Here is a 14,862-nt window from a genome sequence, read left to right on the forward strand (position 1 = left end):
CATTTCATTGTGCAGACAAAGACAAGGAATGTAGTTTTTTTTTTTTAATTAAAGTAGGAGTGGGCATGTGGAAGGACGCAGAAAAAGTCATGTAAAGATATAGTTTTATGAGTTTTTCATTACTTTGATGTTATAGTATACAATGACTTTAGAAGCATTATATAAATCGGTAGACTAGAATTTCTTTTATCATGAATCATAAAAGAATTCAACCGTGTGATTGATTACACTCACTAACCAATAAATGGCACTTGTTGCATACAAGCCTAATCCTGTGCTGTTGACTTTCTAGAGAGGTTGTCCTCACAAATAACTCTCAAGGTGGTTACAGCCTACCCTTGTTATCATCTTCCTCATACTGGTGTCCATGAAACCCACACACGTTTCTAGGTTCTTTTATGCATAACAAAAATATACCAATGGTTATTTAGTTCAGTAATTTTGTTGTTTGGGGAAGTAGTTTCTATGTTGTGAAAGTGATTCAGTCCTCTTTATTTACGTAAATTTTATACACAATCTGTAAATAATTTTCTTATAAAATGTTATAAATGAAGTGTAAACGTCTGATCAGAAAGCAAATCTTAAGAAACAAAACAATGGACATCACTCTGGGCCTAGATACTGTTCTGAGCAATGTCTCATCACTACTATAATTATTCTTGTCATTTTGTTAAGCACTAAATAAACCTGCATAAAATGTGAGGTTAAACAAGTAAATTTTCTTTGGTATGCCAGTCTCTTGTGAAAAAAAGCTTAGTAGAAAACCCTAGTTTATTACCCCCATAGATAAGAGCAGTGATAGACAAAATGACTTCAGTCAAGAAAGTAATAAGGAAGCATGCATCACACATCATTGTAAACTGCACAAATGACACCAGATGACTGTGTAATGAAGTTTTTAATGGTCAAGAGGATGAGACATCTAAAGGACTTTTACAATAAAACATTCTTAATGTGTATCAAAACTGCTCAGAATACCTACTTTTTCATAAAATGCATTTTTTATAGGTACTACCCAACCTCTTATCTCCATAACATCTCCATATCTCTTGCTTCAGGGTCTGTCATAATTAAGTCAAGAAATTTTAATCTGAGACAAGCTCAGTGCAACAAGCATTGAATAGCAGCATTTGAATACAAGTTCTTTCAATAAATTTTTCAACCAGTAAGCCTCACATTATTTGAAAAAAAAAAGCATCAAGAATCTGTTTGTTCTCTGCTGTCCTCCTTTGGAATTTCATTAATGTCGGTCATGGGCTCTTCTGTTTCAATAGGCACATCAACATCATCTCTTCCCGTGCCCTCCATCACTTCTTGTTGCTGCTTGGAAGCTCGTGCACTCAGTGGCTGGTAGAAAGGATTGGGTATATCCTCTCGCACTTCATAAATCTAAAACAAAACTTGCAACTTCAGCACAGTAGTTTCTAGTAAATCTCGGGCTTGTAACAGTTACTAAAACTGCTAAACGTGTGGATAAAAGTGCCGTGATATGTGCACACGTGTCTGTGCGTGCGTGTACACATTCTTGATACTGGATCAAATCCATATGGACTATTCCTCTTGATTAAGGCTCTGGTTAGTTAGCATACTTTGCTCCAAAGATTGTTTTTATATTTTTTGTTTATTTTCTGCATTATCTGTTTACTGGTGGATCCAGGTGAAACAATGCTATGCAGAAGGAACTGGGACATATTTGAGACAATATCTTATGACAAGAGTACACACATTTCACACTGATGCCACATGAGGATACATTTGAGTTAACTGAAGTGATAGATCAAGATTTTACAATAAAATCACAGCAGGAAGAATTAGTGACAGAAATCTACTCAAAATTCTTTTAGACTCAAAAGTCCTGCCTAGTACACACACACAACTGTATGTACATGTGCACACGCTGTTGTAAGCATATTTTTATGCAAGTGTTTGTTTGATAAAGCAAGGGAGGCTTAAAAGAAAGAGAACAGAAAGAATGAATCCACAACTTACACATATACATCCTTGTTGTTGTTTAAGATAATTATTCTTTACCGGTAGTTTTACCAAATGCACACACTGTACAAGCTGCATGAACTATATTCATCACCTACTAATACCAACATTATAAATTTGACTCTAAACTAGAAGTCATAAACTAAAGCAGAACAAAAAGTCTCTCTTTAGCAAAAATCTTTAATAATGCATGGTAAAGTTAAGTTTGCACCTATTACCATGTAGAGAACAGTTACAAAGAAAATTTGCTAACTGTACCTGAATGTAACTCTCTGACAGTGTGATCATTTGTGGTAGGATGTCAGCTACATGGAGGTCTTGCATTTCATACCATTTTCCAGTGGCCTGTAATAAGAACACCCAACATATATTGCAGAATATAGCATGAACATTTTTAACAGGAAAGACAAATTAAGCTCTGATGCTTTACTCATGTTGAAAGCTTGAAACAAATATGTGTGCATCTTTCTAAAATGATTCAACAGCATGTCTGTGAACAGAATATAATCCTAATTTTTTTTCTTTAATGTTTCTCACCTACAGACCCATGCATACACAATTGCAGAATACATCTTTAAAGAACATAATATGGATATATACATATCTCAAAACCTTAAAGAACATACTCTGAAAATATTAACAATAACGAAGAAATTTCATGAAGGTTAAAAATTATTTGAATAAAAGAACCAACGTAAATAAAAGAAGCACACCTTATGCAAGACATGGCATCTGTATGTACCTCCTTGTCCTCCACCTGGTTCGCTGTCATGTACAATGTTAGCCACCAGATCATATGTAGTGTGTCTGTGCGTGGCTCTCACCTCTGGTGAGAGCAATTCTCCAAAATCAATGTTTCTGGAATAAACATTAATGCATGACCCATTTTATCAGACCACAGGTTCAGAATAAGCTTTTGAGGAAATATTTTTCTCTCTCTCTCTCCTTCCCTTCAAATAACACTACCAAATTAAAATATCACATAAAGGGATTGTATATATGCACACATATATACATATCCAAGCACACACATTCCTTGCAAGAATACCACTTAATCTTACTTTATTGGGAAGTTCACAATTGTAGGGTTCTTCTCTGACACAAAATAGTTTTTTGTGAATCTCTGCAATAAGAAAATAAAGTCAAAATCAAATAAGCAAAGAATATTTCATTTATAATAAAGAAAAAAAAACCAGTAACCATGAGCATAAAAACAAACTGTTATCTTTATTGCAAAATGATTAATAGAGGTAGGGCAGGAAATGGGTGACTTTGTATATGTTTGCATATTTATGTAAAACATTGAGCCACCTTTAATACGGATGAAAGGTGCTTTATAATAAAGTGTTTAAGTGTCCTGAGATAATATCAATCATGAATCTGAACCATTTTAGTGAGAGAGTATAATGGACCAGACACTGTAATGTGTTCCTCCAAAAGCTAGCATCTTGTTAAGGTCAGGAAGCGTGTATTTCCACTAGAGCTATGTGACCTCTAGAGTTATTCAGGGTAGGGCCACTCATGCCAAACTGATTAAAGAGTTGAGGCCAGATAAAGGACAAATCCTGGTCCATTAGGTTGGGAGTTGGTCAAGAGCAAATTCTGTCCAATAACTAAGTAATGAAAAAGCAGCACTGCCCTATGTGCCAGAAAGGCAAAATAGGTAATAATATGTAATGTGTGTTTTCCTTCAACACCAATTACTTCAGCTTTTAAAGCACGCATATCAACTTACTTTGAAATAGCAAATGATAAATGGAGGCAAATGTGTGAGCTGAAAGCATTTGATGGTGTTGTCTTTGTATGTTTTATACTCCTTCTCTGTCACTCCATTGAACTTGGCCAAAAGTGTTGCAAAAGGCACTTGAGGGATTATGTTTTCACGCAGCTCGTCAGGGTAAAGAGGAGGTGCTGGGAGGTCACAAGTCAAGTAGAGCCACTGAATCTCCTCTGTTAATGCTGCAAGTTTCAACAAACTTATTCCAAAAAATGTTTATTTTCTGTTCACAAGACATCTTCATCACTTCAAACCTACAAGCTTGATCATGTTATGTCCCTGAATGAATGAACAAACGAAGGAATCGATATATAAATGTAGGTATATGTGCTCTCAATGCAATGTCAGTCAGAACTATGCAATAAATTGAAAGTCACCAGTGTGTTAAAAGCATATTAGCTGTACATTTAATGCTGTGAATCACTTTTAAAAAAAAAAGTCAGGTAGAGCATTTTTAAGACTAAAGAAACACCTTCTGGGGTAGTCCTTTTCCTAAACAGCTTTTGAAATTTATCAAGACACCATTCTTCTTTTTACACTGATTCTTAAGTTTTAATGTGTTAAAGACATACTAAATATCTGCTGCCTAAAGCAACTTAAGTAGATAAATCAACTTACTTTGGTATTCTTCTGTCTGAAGAAGTTTTTCTTTCTCCTGTTCCGGCTGCAAAAAATTCAGAAATCTTGCAAATCCACTAGGATAACGACTTAACACATTTAGCATTGCATCTCGGTAACAAAAGACTGACCAAAAAGAAGCTCCTGTAGATATTTTGTTGCAAATTGACTAATGATGACATGCTGCATAACTACGTGGGTGTAATTTTTCCATCTATTTTTAATCACTGATAGAGTACAATCCTAGTTAAAGGAACAGCAGCGAAAGGAAATTATAAATACCCTACCCCTAATCCATTATGACAGTGACTTTCATTCCCTGCTCATATCAGTTATGACAGTCACTATTGCAAAGTGGAATTTTAAAATATTATTCAATGTCTAAGATTAATTATTCAAGATAATAAACTTCACTGTGGCAAACAGGCAAGGAATCTCTTTCTTGATTGCTTACCAAGTCTATCGGTGGAATCTTGCGTGAGAAAACCAACATTTTCCCTCGGAAAGTTTGACTTATAATGCTGCTGCTAAGTTTTCTTGTTCCATTTAAAGCAGAGTGCATGGCATTCAGAAACCAAGATAAGAAGTCAATGGCATCACCTGAAAAAGTACATTTCAAAATAAGCTTTTGTACATGTGAGACATTAATGCCCTTGCATGACAAATGTCAGTCACTAAAATCTTGTCACAAAATTTTTCTCATAATTAGTGGCAAACATAAAATGAATAAAACCTATTCAGACTACTGTACCTTGCTGCGTGATCTGGAATCGCTTTTTGCTGCACAAAACAACTGCCTGCAGCATCTCATGGGGAGAGACATGGGCTTTAAAATTTCTAGGATTCCACAGCTTGCGGATAAGCTCTCCAAAACGCTGTACCAGCAGAAAGGCCTGATCCCCTGGTGGCCGCTTTATCTTGGAATAGTTTTCTTCTTGCAAGAAATAATTTCTCAGAGGAGTTACATGTGATAATGACTGCAACAGGTAAAACAAACCTCATATAGTTTCTTTCTTTGTGCAAAAGTCTAAAAAATGAATCAATCAGTGAATGAATAAGACTGTATTAGTTTTTTTAATTATTTGCTTGGACTTCACCTGTATGTATACATAAAATTCAATACAGATTTAATTTACTTAAAAATATTTTTCAAAAAAATTACCTGTAGGACAACATTGCAGTAATCATTTGCTTTGATGTTGTTAAGACCAACAATACCTAAGGAAAAACAAATATTTTCCTCTTATTACAAAATATGTACAAAATATTCACTCTCAAGCTGTTGTCAATATATAATAGATTGTTACATCATATACTGATGTCTGTGAGTTTTACATATTATTTAGAGATATCTAGAACTTGGGAAGGTTTTGTAGCCTTGAGAAAACTCCATTCCATGATCACTGCCTTTCCAATAGCGCTAGGTACCTGATTTATTAGGGAAGGTAAAAGGTAACCAAGAGAAAAATAGGCTTCACCTTCTACACAGTCTGTCACATACATATAACAACCAGTGTAAGGGACTTTCAACTTTAGCATTTTTGACCTACATTAAAAATTATATAAACCTGTCTTCTTAAGTGATCGCCAAACAAAACAACATAAAATAACAGTAATATAGCTATAAAATATATTCCTCAAACCTGGCAAGTAAGTTGTTCCATCATAAGCACGAGACATCTTGGGGTTAGTGTCTAACTTGGAAATGAGTTCCGCTTGAAATGTTGGATTAAGCACATACTGCAATAATGTACAGCAAAAAAGCAAGAGCTGAAATGCATTCATCTTTATGACTGATATAAAAATTAACTTCATGGTGCTGTTATCATGCCTTAAGTTTCTCTACTACACTTGTGACAGAAACATCTCTTAAAATCCATGTTTCTTTTGATTGAAATTGTAAAGAAATAATAGTGTTCATGACTTTTATATATTATGCAATATATAAAATATATTACAAAGCAAATATAATGACTAATTTGACACTTACAATTATATCTTCCAGTGATGAGTCAATGATTTGATAGTTATCTGGGAGGCAATAGAATTTCTGTGTTTGAAGGTTAAGAAAGACATGATGACCCTCCAGAACACTGTGGGTGTAGGCATGAGTGTTGTTGCCTCTACCTGTCAGAGAAATGCTTTTTAGTGTCAACTGAATAAGAAAAAATTTTTTAAAGTATACAAAAACTAGTTTAAGTCATATCAAATAACACTACCAAATTAAAATATTACATAAAGGGATTGTAAAAATAAAAGTAGAGTAAGGCCTTTGCTATTTTCACAGATAAACAATAGTTAAACCGGAAGAAACCATCAAGACTGGCTCACCTTGAAAGTATTTTCCACACACAAGACAAGCATAGACATTGATGTGGGAAAGTGAAACAGAACACAGCTTTTCAAAGTCAAAATCCAGTACAGACCTGAAATAAAAGTTGACAATACTTTATATTTTTATTTGTCCTATACTCAGATGTGTTAGATTTCTCTTTATGAATACATCTGCATGCATATGCACATAAAGGTATATAACTTTATCACTTTTAACAGCAGCATTTTCTCTCTTTTTTTAAACTTAAGTGAAGTTAAAAGTACACCAACCTGTTAATAGTATCCAAATATGGACATGATCTACTCCTGTCAACCTTTGGTTGTTTTACAGGCACTGTTGGTGGAATAAAATAACTGTCAATAAAATCAATCTTCTTAGAAAGCTCAATCAGTTGTGAGAATTTGTTCCATTTCTTGAGGAGTTCCAATTATTTATTTCACAGGCTTAGAAAAGACTCCTAACATTTATTAAGATACATTTGGATATTTGGTTCCAGATTTTCACAAGCATTTGGCCTCTGACAAGATGAAATTGACCTATGTAAAATCAAAGCATTCCAAAACTGAAAGTCAAATTGATCATGCCCTAAAGGTGACTTGATCAGTGATGACACAAATATCTTTTCATGTCAAATACAACCAACATAGCTATATACTTTCATTAATTTTTTTTTAGCACTATTGTCTTCTGTGCAGTTAATTTGTCACTTGATTACATGAAGCTGCCAGTGGCAAGTCTACTTGATAATACACTTCCAGGAAAGAAATCTTGCATACATGCATAAAAGTGCTTTTCTTTGTAATCACTTGATTTAAAGAGATCTCTTCATATATTTTATTCGTTATTCAATAGTTTGTGTCAAATGCGTCTGTAGCCATCTAACTATCCTCAGATAGGTGTTGCTGCATGGGCAATTTGACTTTTAGTAACAAGATGGTTTGGTCTAAGAGGGGTTGGTCTGAATTGGGGTGACTGATGACCACTGTAAATTATCCTCACCATTGCATATTAGCAAATTAAAAGAGCTACAGTTTGTTTATCTACCCCTAATCATGCCTGCCTGGTATAATTTTATCAGTAATTACGGGATAAAGTAGGTACTAATATTCTCACAGTTAATGCAGCTAATTTTCAAAACTGAAGTACTCATTAATATTGAAAAAGGATGGCAGATCAACAGAATTTAATTCATTTAAACTGACTTTGCTCACATGTGTTATTTGAATTTTCTTTTCTACAATAACATATAATAGTTAACGCGAAGCATAAAAAGAACTTTAAAGCAATCTATCATACAGCTGAGTAATACAACTCTGTCTTGACTGATACCTACTGAGACCAAACACTGCCAAGAAAAAATATAACTAGTATGGATTGTTGCGATGAATAAAATTTCCTGTCATTCTGTTAATAAGAATAACACAAATCATGTGTACCAGCATCATCGTCATCTCCAATATGTGAAATTATCCGCTTTTTCGAGTTGTCTGGCGTCTTCCTATGCTTCGTGGAAGCCGCCATTATTTCAATGATGGAGCGAAACATCACTGATATGTGTATACCTTAAAAAAAGTATTTTTTAAATAAATAAAATATCTTACAAAAATGCTTGTAAATTATAGTAAATTTTAGATTGTTTTCTATTTAATAAATTATACAGTGTTTCGTGTAGTTTCGTTTCAAACACAATTACCGATGACGACATGCACATGTGTAATGTAAGCGCAACGCTTCAAAAGTTGCAATGGCTAGTTCTTCGCGTATTGATATGCAGCATGGCTTCATGAAATCCATAATCAAGAATCAAGTGGATAGGTATCTGTTTATATCTGAAGATTTTATGTCCTGTACAGCTAATAACGTTATGCATTTTGCTCCCTTAATTGTTTTAGAGTGGCTAGAAGTCGCGATGATAGCTGTGTTACAGTGAAATTTTAAATCACTTTAGTTGTGTTAACATGGATATTATTAGTTTGTGGTTGGTCTGAAATTGTTAACAACGCCATGGATATAGTTAAGTGTGTGTTTCTAGTTTTTATATTTCTTTTCACAGATATATACGCTGATGAATGTGACTTCTTCGACTCTAGTATTTTGAGTGAATAACATTTTTTTGAATCATTTTTTTACCGCTCCAAACTTGAAAAACGAAAATTTGTGACAAGGGTTACTTACAGGTTAATTTGTTTTCGTAAAAAAAAAAAATCACTGCACACACCTACTCCCCAACATTATTACCACTATAGCCATATGTTACCTGACCCAATATAAAGGCATATTTTATTCATTAAAAAAGACATTGAATAAATTTTTAACTCAGATGGCAATAATAAATAATCCCCCCCAAAAATTTTTGCTTAAACTGTGTAACTCTTGTATACATTCATTAAAAAAAATTTGCCCCTCACAGCATGCATAGTTTTGTGTGTGCGTGAGTGAGAGAGAGAAAAATACCTCGATCACCACTTCATCTTGTAAATTTTTTTTCACAGGGACAACTACGACAAAGAGGTGAAAGCTAAAATGGAAAGCAATCCTCCAAGGTTTAGAGGGTCATCACACAAAGATCGTCCCAGAAAACCAGAAAAGCAGGTTTATGTACCACCCCGTTTAAAAAAGGGTAGATATTTTTCAAAAAGCGGATATAGTTTTTATTACCTGTTGTTTATTTTAAGACTTATTCTTGATAACAGTTTTTTTAAATGTGTTAAAAGTGCTAATACTTACTTTTTTGGTGGCTATTTCTAAATATATATACATGTTGGAACTTAGGACTTCGAGTCCAAAGGCTAGCTATGAACTGGAATGTTGATGTAAACATGATAAAGGATTTACTATTATTCCAAGTTTTAAAATTATGTATCCAAGCCATTTGAGTTCGTAAATGATTCTTTACAAATTGTGCAAAATGTTGTAAACATGCTTGTTTCTTTCAGTTTAAATTTTACATTTGTTTCTGTAAACATCAGAATCTTGACATTTTATTTTTAAGACCTAAGACCTCAAATATTGCTGGTCTAGCTTGTATCTGATCATAAGTCTTCCTCCGAATACTCTAAATCTTTCATAGTTTTCAGCTTGCTCATGTTAAATAAAATGAAAATAGGTGTTGAAAAGTTGTTGCCAAGCTAGCTAAGTTCTTCAAACAAACTTCTTTGGTTCTAAAGTGATTTTTTTTTTTAACATACATCAAAGAATCCAGAATAGTGCTGCTCACTTTATCTGCAGACCATCTAGATATGAACATATATCACCCATCATTTGCTCTCTTCACTGGCTGCCAGTCGCGGATTGTATAGGCTACAAACTTTTTACTTTGACTTACTCTGCTGTTTCTGGCACTGGTCTCCAAACTCACTCCCAGCTATACACCCATTCAACTTGTTTGCTTATTTTCCAACACCAAGCTTCTTCAAGCTCCATAAGCTAAGACAAAAACTTATGGACAGAGGTCTTTTTCCTACTAAGCCTCATCAACTTGGAGCAGATTACCCATCAGCCGTCATCACTCTGATTCTCTTACCACCTTAAGTCCAAACTTAAGAATGCTCTTTTCAGAATGGCCAGTTCACTGTGACTCTTTCCTGACCATGAATGTGCTTAACATGTCAGTAATTAACTTTGGGTATGAACGGATGTCTGTTGTAGAAGTGAGCCCATCTGTTATATGCAAATGTGGGGCATGGTTGGTAGTGATTCAGTCTGTGTATCATTTCTGTACAGCGCTCTGAGCAAATCTTTGGGAAAATGCAATATAAATCTTTATTATTATCATACAAATTTTTAGCTTTTGAACTTAATACATTTTTGATTGAAAGTACTTGACGTCATATTCTCTGCAGTTTTATTGCCCTATTATTTTATCCTTGGTTACGTGGAGAATATTTTTTTATGTTTGAGTTAAATATTTAAACAACACCTATACATGCTTAAATGCATGAATTCTCTCCCTGTGCTGCTTCGTACTCCAGAGCAGTTGCACTTACCAAATGTGACAACAACCAGGCAATGCTAGAACTTTGTGTTTGTGTCTTACACACTTTTTCTGATGATCAACACTAATATGAAAAATTTAAAACTCGGTGCTGCGCTAGGTTTTTAACACAGTTCAGAAAGTTTTTTTATATTTTTCAGATAGCAAACAGCACATGTTTGTGCTGGAATTTGAAGATCTGAATGGACAGATTCACACAGTTGATATCTTCAAAGTGAGCTGAATTTCTGTATTTGTTTTTCAGTGACTTAAGTTTTCACAATAGTGTAAGCACAAGGGATCTTAAAAGGAAATGATAAAATGTTTGTAAAATGATGCCAGCATCTAGGTGCCTGTGCCCCTCTTTAAATCACTTGATAGCTATATTTTAGAATCGATGCACATTTCCTTGTATAGTGAGATTTAGATAAGACTAATTTAGGTAACATTATTTTGTTTGTATATAAGTGCACAAAATTGCCATTGTATGTTATGGTGCACCTACCGAAAAAAAGACATTTACATCAACAAGACATTTTATTTTTGGCTGAGTTTATTTCCCTCCTCAACATCAAAAGTCTATTTTATGTTTTCAGTCCTGTTTAGAGTTGAACCACTCTCTAAATTTCTGGTATCAGTTTATATTTTAACAAACATTTTTCATTTATATATGCTTGGTCTTAGGAGGACAGTGCAGAATCTGTTGCTAAACAGCTGGGAAATGAATGCGGACTTAAACCACCGTACATCACAGCATTAATGCAGAGAATACAAGAAGAAATAGACAAGCGTTCATGACATTCTTTTGTTTTATAAAACTGTTGAACAGTGTTGTGAGATATGACAGCTCAAGTAACTTATGTTAAAGCAGCTATCAGGCTTGTTAAGCTTGCGTTGTTTTCTTTGGTTTTGTGGAATATTAGTTGCCATATTTGTGTTTCTCAGATTTGTTTTCTTCTAGTTTCTTTATTGTTTAGTCCAGTGTAACTGTTTCATCTTAGGTGAAGATGACTACCAGCTGGTCAGAATTTTGTAACATTGCTAGGACAAGTTTGCTTTCCAGTTCAAAACTTCTGGCAAAACCATTGATGATCATGAAGCAACAATGCACTCTTGTGGACTAGATTGGCTTCAGGAGCAATCATTGCTGTTTTAAAAGTATTATTTTGTAATATTGACCAGCATGTTCTGTTTTAAATTCTTAGTTTTTGGCTGGACTAAAGTTTATGTATTAGATTTTTGCAGTTCTGCTTGGTTGTTGGCAGTAGACTGCATTTATTAAATATCCCAGAAGAGTTCTTTTTTGGAAAATCATAAGACCTTTACATGGAAGAAATCCAAAAGTCACCTGTGTAATATATGTTGCGGATATGCTGATTTATCAAACATGCACAAGTAGACATAAAGAAAGGGTACAGTGTAAACACAGAAGGCGAATCTTTGCAAGGTTATTTGAATGATTCACGTTTGTCGATTTCTTGTCTGAGCATAAAGGAACAAGTGTTGATTTACATATTCTAAAGTGAAGAGTTGTGTTCTGCATTTTACTGTGTTAATTATATGGGGGAAAAAAATGTGCCAAAACTTTAGAACTACAGAATGTTCAGTATATAATCTTATTTAAATGTAAATAGATTTGTAGTGTGTTGCTTTGCTGTCTATTCATCTTGCCAAAATTATTTCTTGCCATGTGTTGTCTTAGATTTCTCCATTGTGTTGTTTACCAAGTAAAGCCGGCAGCCTTACATTACCTGAAATTTATCACCACCTGTGGTGTGCTCATTTTTATCACTAGTTTGACAATTATGTGGAGAGCATTCCACAACACAGATGTGTGTGTATTGGTGGGAGGGTGCTTGCATGTGCATTTCACATAGATGGGCATTGGAAGGGGGCTGGAGGTATGGGTGTTTTATGAGGGCTGTATTATGGCAAAGTAGCCAGCCCTATAAACCAGGAATATTGATAGGCTGAGATTAGGGTTAAGTTTGCTTAACAAGGTTACTTACTCTGTGTGTACATGCTTGTTTGTAATTTCAAGTTCATAACCAGATTATTTGTGAGGGTAAGAGTATTGCTATTGACTCACGCAGCAGACATTCATGTCTTTCAAGACTTCCAGCTGACCTTTTGAAGGGTTTTGTAGATGCAAAGGTCACAAGTCAACTTTGTAATGATGGTCAAGGCTGTAAAACTCGCCTCAGATTAAGCATAAGAGTGATCATCAGTAATTAAAAGATCTTTATTTGCTTCATGAAAGTTGATAGTTGACAGTTATTGATTTTTGTTCCACGTTAGCATGCAAGAATGAGTTTATGCAATACTTGGGAATATGGATATACTGTGTGGAGGTGTTTATTGTGAATTTGATGCATATGGCACACCCTGTAAATATTGCGTTTCCTTCTGCTAAAAAGTTTTACACTGCAGTAGGGAATGTTTGTGGGTGACATGACATGACATCTTTAATGCCAATGACTCCTGGTCATTATGACATTGGGAAGATACAAGCATATTTACAATACAAAACACCATGCTCGACAATACATTTTCATATAAATTTGAACCCAAGTATATGGTCATCAGGCATATTCTTTTTCCAAAGGGACATGACTAATGCTATATACAGGTATTTCATGATACTTCCATCTATACCAGTGGTTCTTAACCTTGTTTGAGGTACTGAACCCACAAGTTTCATATGCACATTCACCGAACCCTTCTTTAGTGTTATCACGAATTGCGGGTGTGTCTTGACTTCCGTGGCGGAGGCTCCGCCGAACCCCGGTTAAGAACCACTGATCTATACAGTAACATACATCTATAAATAGCTGAAACATCACCTATTGAATAACATGGTATGCACAGCTGCCTCTAAATATACACAAGAAAGCCACTTATTCCAAAGGAGGGTTCCTGCAACCTTCATATCCAATAAATCAATACCCCAAATTTTAATTCACAAACATATACATGTCTACCTATGCCCTTCTGATCTTATATAAATTTAGTCATGTCCTTAAGTTCTAAGGTACATGAGTATGTTGATGTCAGAAAATATATTTATGGACTTGAAAATGAGCAAGTAATGTTAGGGAAAAGTAAATTTACTATGTTACATAACCCAGAAAGCAATATTGTGTTTTGTCCCTGAGTTGTTATAAACTGAATAAAATACACATAAATAAATATTCCCATTATGTTTCTTTATTATTTCTGCTTTACCACATGAAAGAACAAGTTTTGCATTTCCAAGAGTTTCCTTAATTTAAAACCAGCTAATGAACAATTATGTGAGTCAACCTGTACTGGTCATTAGATGGAACAGCTGGATAAATACATTTGTTGACAAGGTTCTCCATTTAGTGCTTTTACTTGAATGTCATTCCAGTTCATTCCTTTGTGTTAGCCAGCCAGTTCTCTGTCCACTTCTGTGTTTATCACCTTCCAGGGGACACTTAAGGATGTACTCATGATATCGGCCTTTAAGGTTCCTGGGCATCCCAAGGTGAAGCAGCCCTGGGTCACAAAGGAAGTTCTTGATCTTCATGGCCAACACTGAACCATGAAGAGTGACAAACTGAAAAACTCTGCTGCCTATAGGGAAGTAAACCGCAAAATAGGGAAAGGCCAAAGGACAGCCTGGATTAAGGAGAGATACAGTGAGACTGATGACCTGGGGTAACAACTGCAAGGCCTTCTGCAGGGGTTGCTCAAGACCACCCATGACAGCAGAAAACAGCAAGGGCTGCTCTACTCTCAAGGCAAAGCTGTTTCAGATCTACTGCAGCGAACTTTACAACTACCCACTGACAACGGACTCGAACATCCCCCAAGACATCCAGGAAACATGGCAACCCAGAGGACCTGGAAATCCTATGCAGGGCTTCTGCTAAGGCTAAATTCTTTGGGGTCTCAGGGACCCCTTCTTCAGATTTTTAAGGGGTCCCTGTTCTTCGCCCATATTTGAGGGGGACCCCATTGACGAAAATGGAAGGGGTCCTCCGAACTTTTAATGCGTACTGTACGCAATTTTTTGCGTAAGCAGAAGCCCTGCTATGCAATGATGTTGAACAGGCTATTCAGAGCCTGAAGGAAGAAGAGTCGTCTGGGCAAGGTCCTGGCAGAGTTGATCAAAAGTGGCAGAGAAAAGAGAGTGACGGCGCT

At 35.2% G+C, this 14,862-nt stretch overlaps 2 protein-coding genes across 2 annotated transcripts; one reads left to right on the plus strand and one right to left on the minus strand.

Annotated features, from left to right (window-relative positions):
- Positions 1-879: 879 nt before the first annotated feature.
- On the minus strand, positions 880-8,268 carry LOC112573423 (U4/U6.U5 tri-snRNP-associated protein 2-like). The gene is made up of 14 exons (XM_025253784.1): positions 8,159-8,268; positions 6,992-7,055; positions 6,719-6,813; positions 6,378-6,514; positions 6,031-6,127; positions 5,550-5,605; positions 5,139-5,364; positions 4,842-4,987; positions 4,388-4,433; positions 3,728-3,951; positions 3,054-3,115; positions 2,706-2,850; positions 2,251-2,337; positions 880-1,389 (listed from the first exon to the last, which is right to left on the minus strand). Exons 1-14 carry the CDS (start codon positions 8,265-8,267, stop codon positions 1,198-1,200), a joined length of 1,686 nt encoding a protein of 561 aa, XP_025109569.1. The 5' UTR covers position 8,268; the 3' UTR covers positions 880-1,197.
- Positions 8,269-8,415: 147 nt separating this feature from the next.
- LOC112571531 (UPF0561 protein C2orf68 homolog) lies at positions 8,416-13,886 on the plus strand. Its single transcript, XM_025250569.1, has 4 exons — positions 8,416-8,537; positions 9,215-9,342; positions 10,857-10,930; positions 11,380-13,886. The coding sequence occupies exons 1-4, from the start codon at positions 8,467-8,469 to the stop codon at positions 11,491-11,493; spliced, it is 387 nt and encodes a 128-aa protein (XP_025106354.1). The 5' UTR covers positions 8,416-8,466; the 3' UTR covers positions 11,494-13,886.
- Positions 13,887-14,862: the final 976 nt, after the last annotated feature.

The sequence above is a fragment of the Pomacea canaliculata genome, linkage group LG1 (genome assembly GCF_003073045.1).
Source record: "Pomacea canaliculata isolate SZHN2017 linkage group LG1, ASM307304v1, whole genome shotgun sequence".
Lineage (NCBI taxonomy): Eukaryota > Metazoa > Mollusca > Gastropoda > Architaenioglossa > Ampullariidae > Pomacea > Pomacea canaliculata.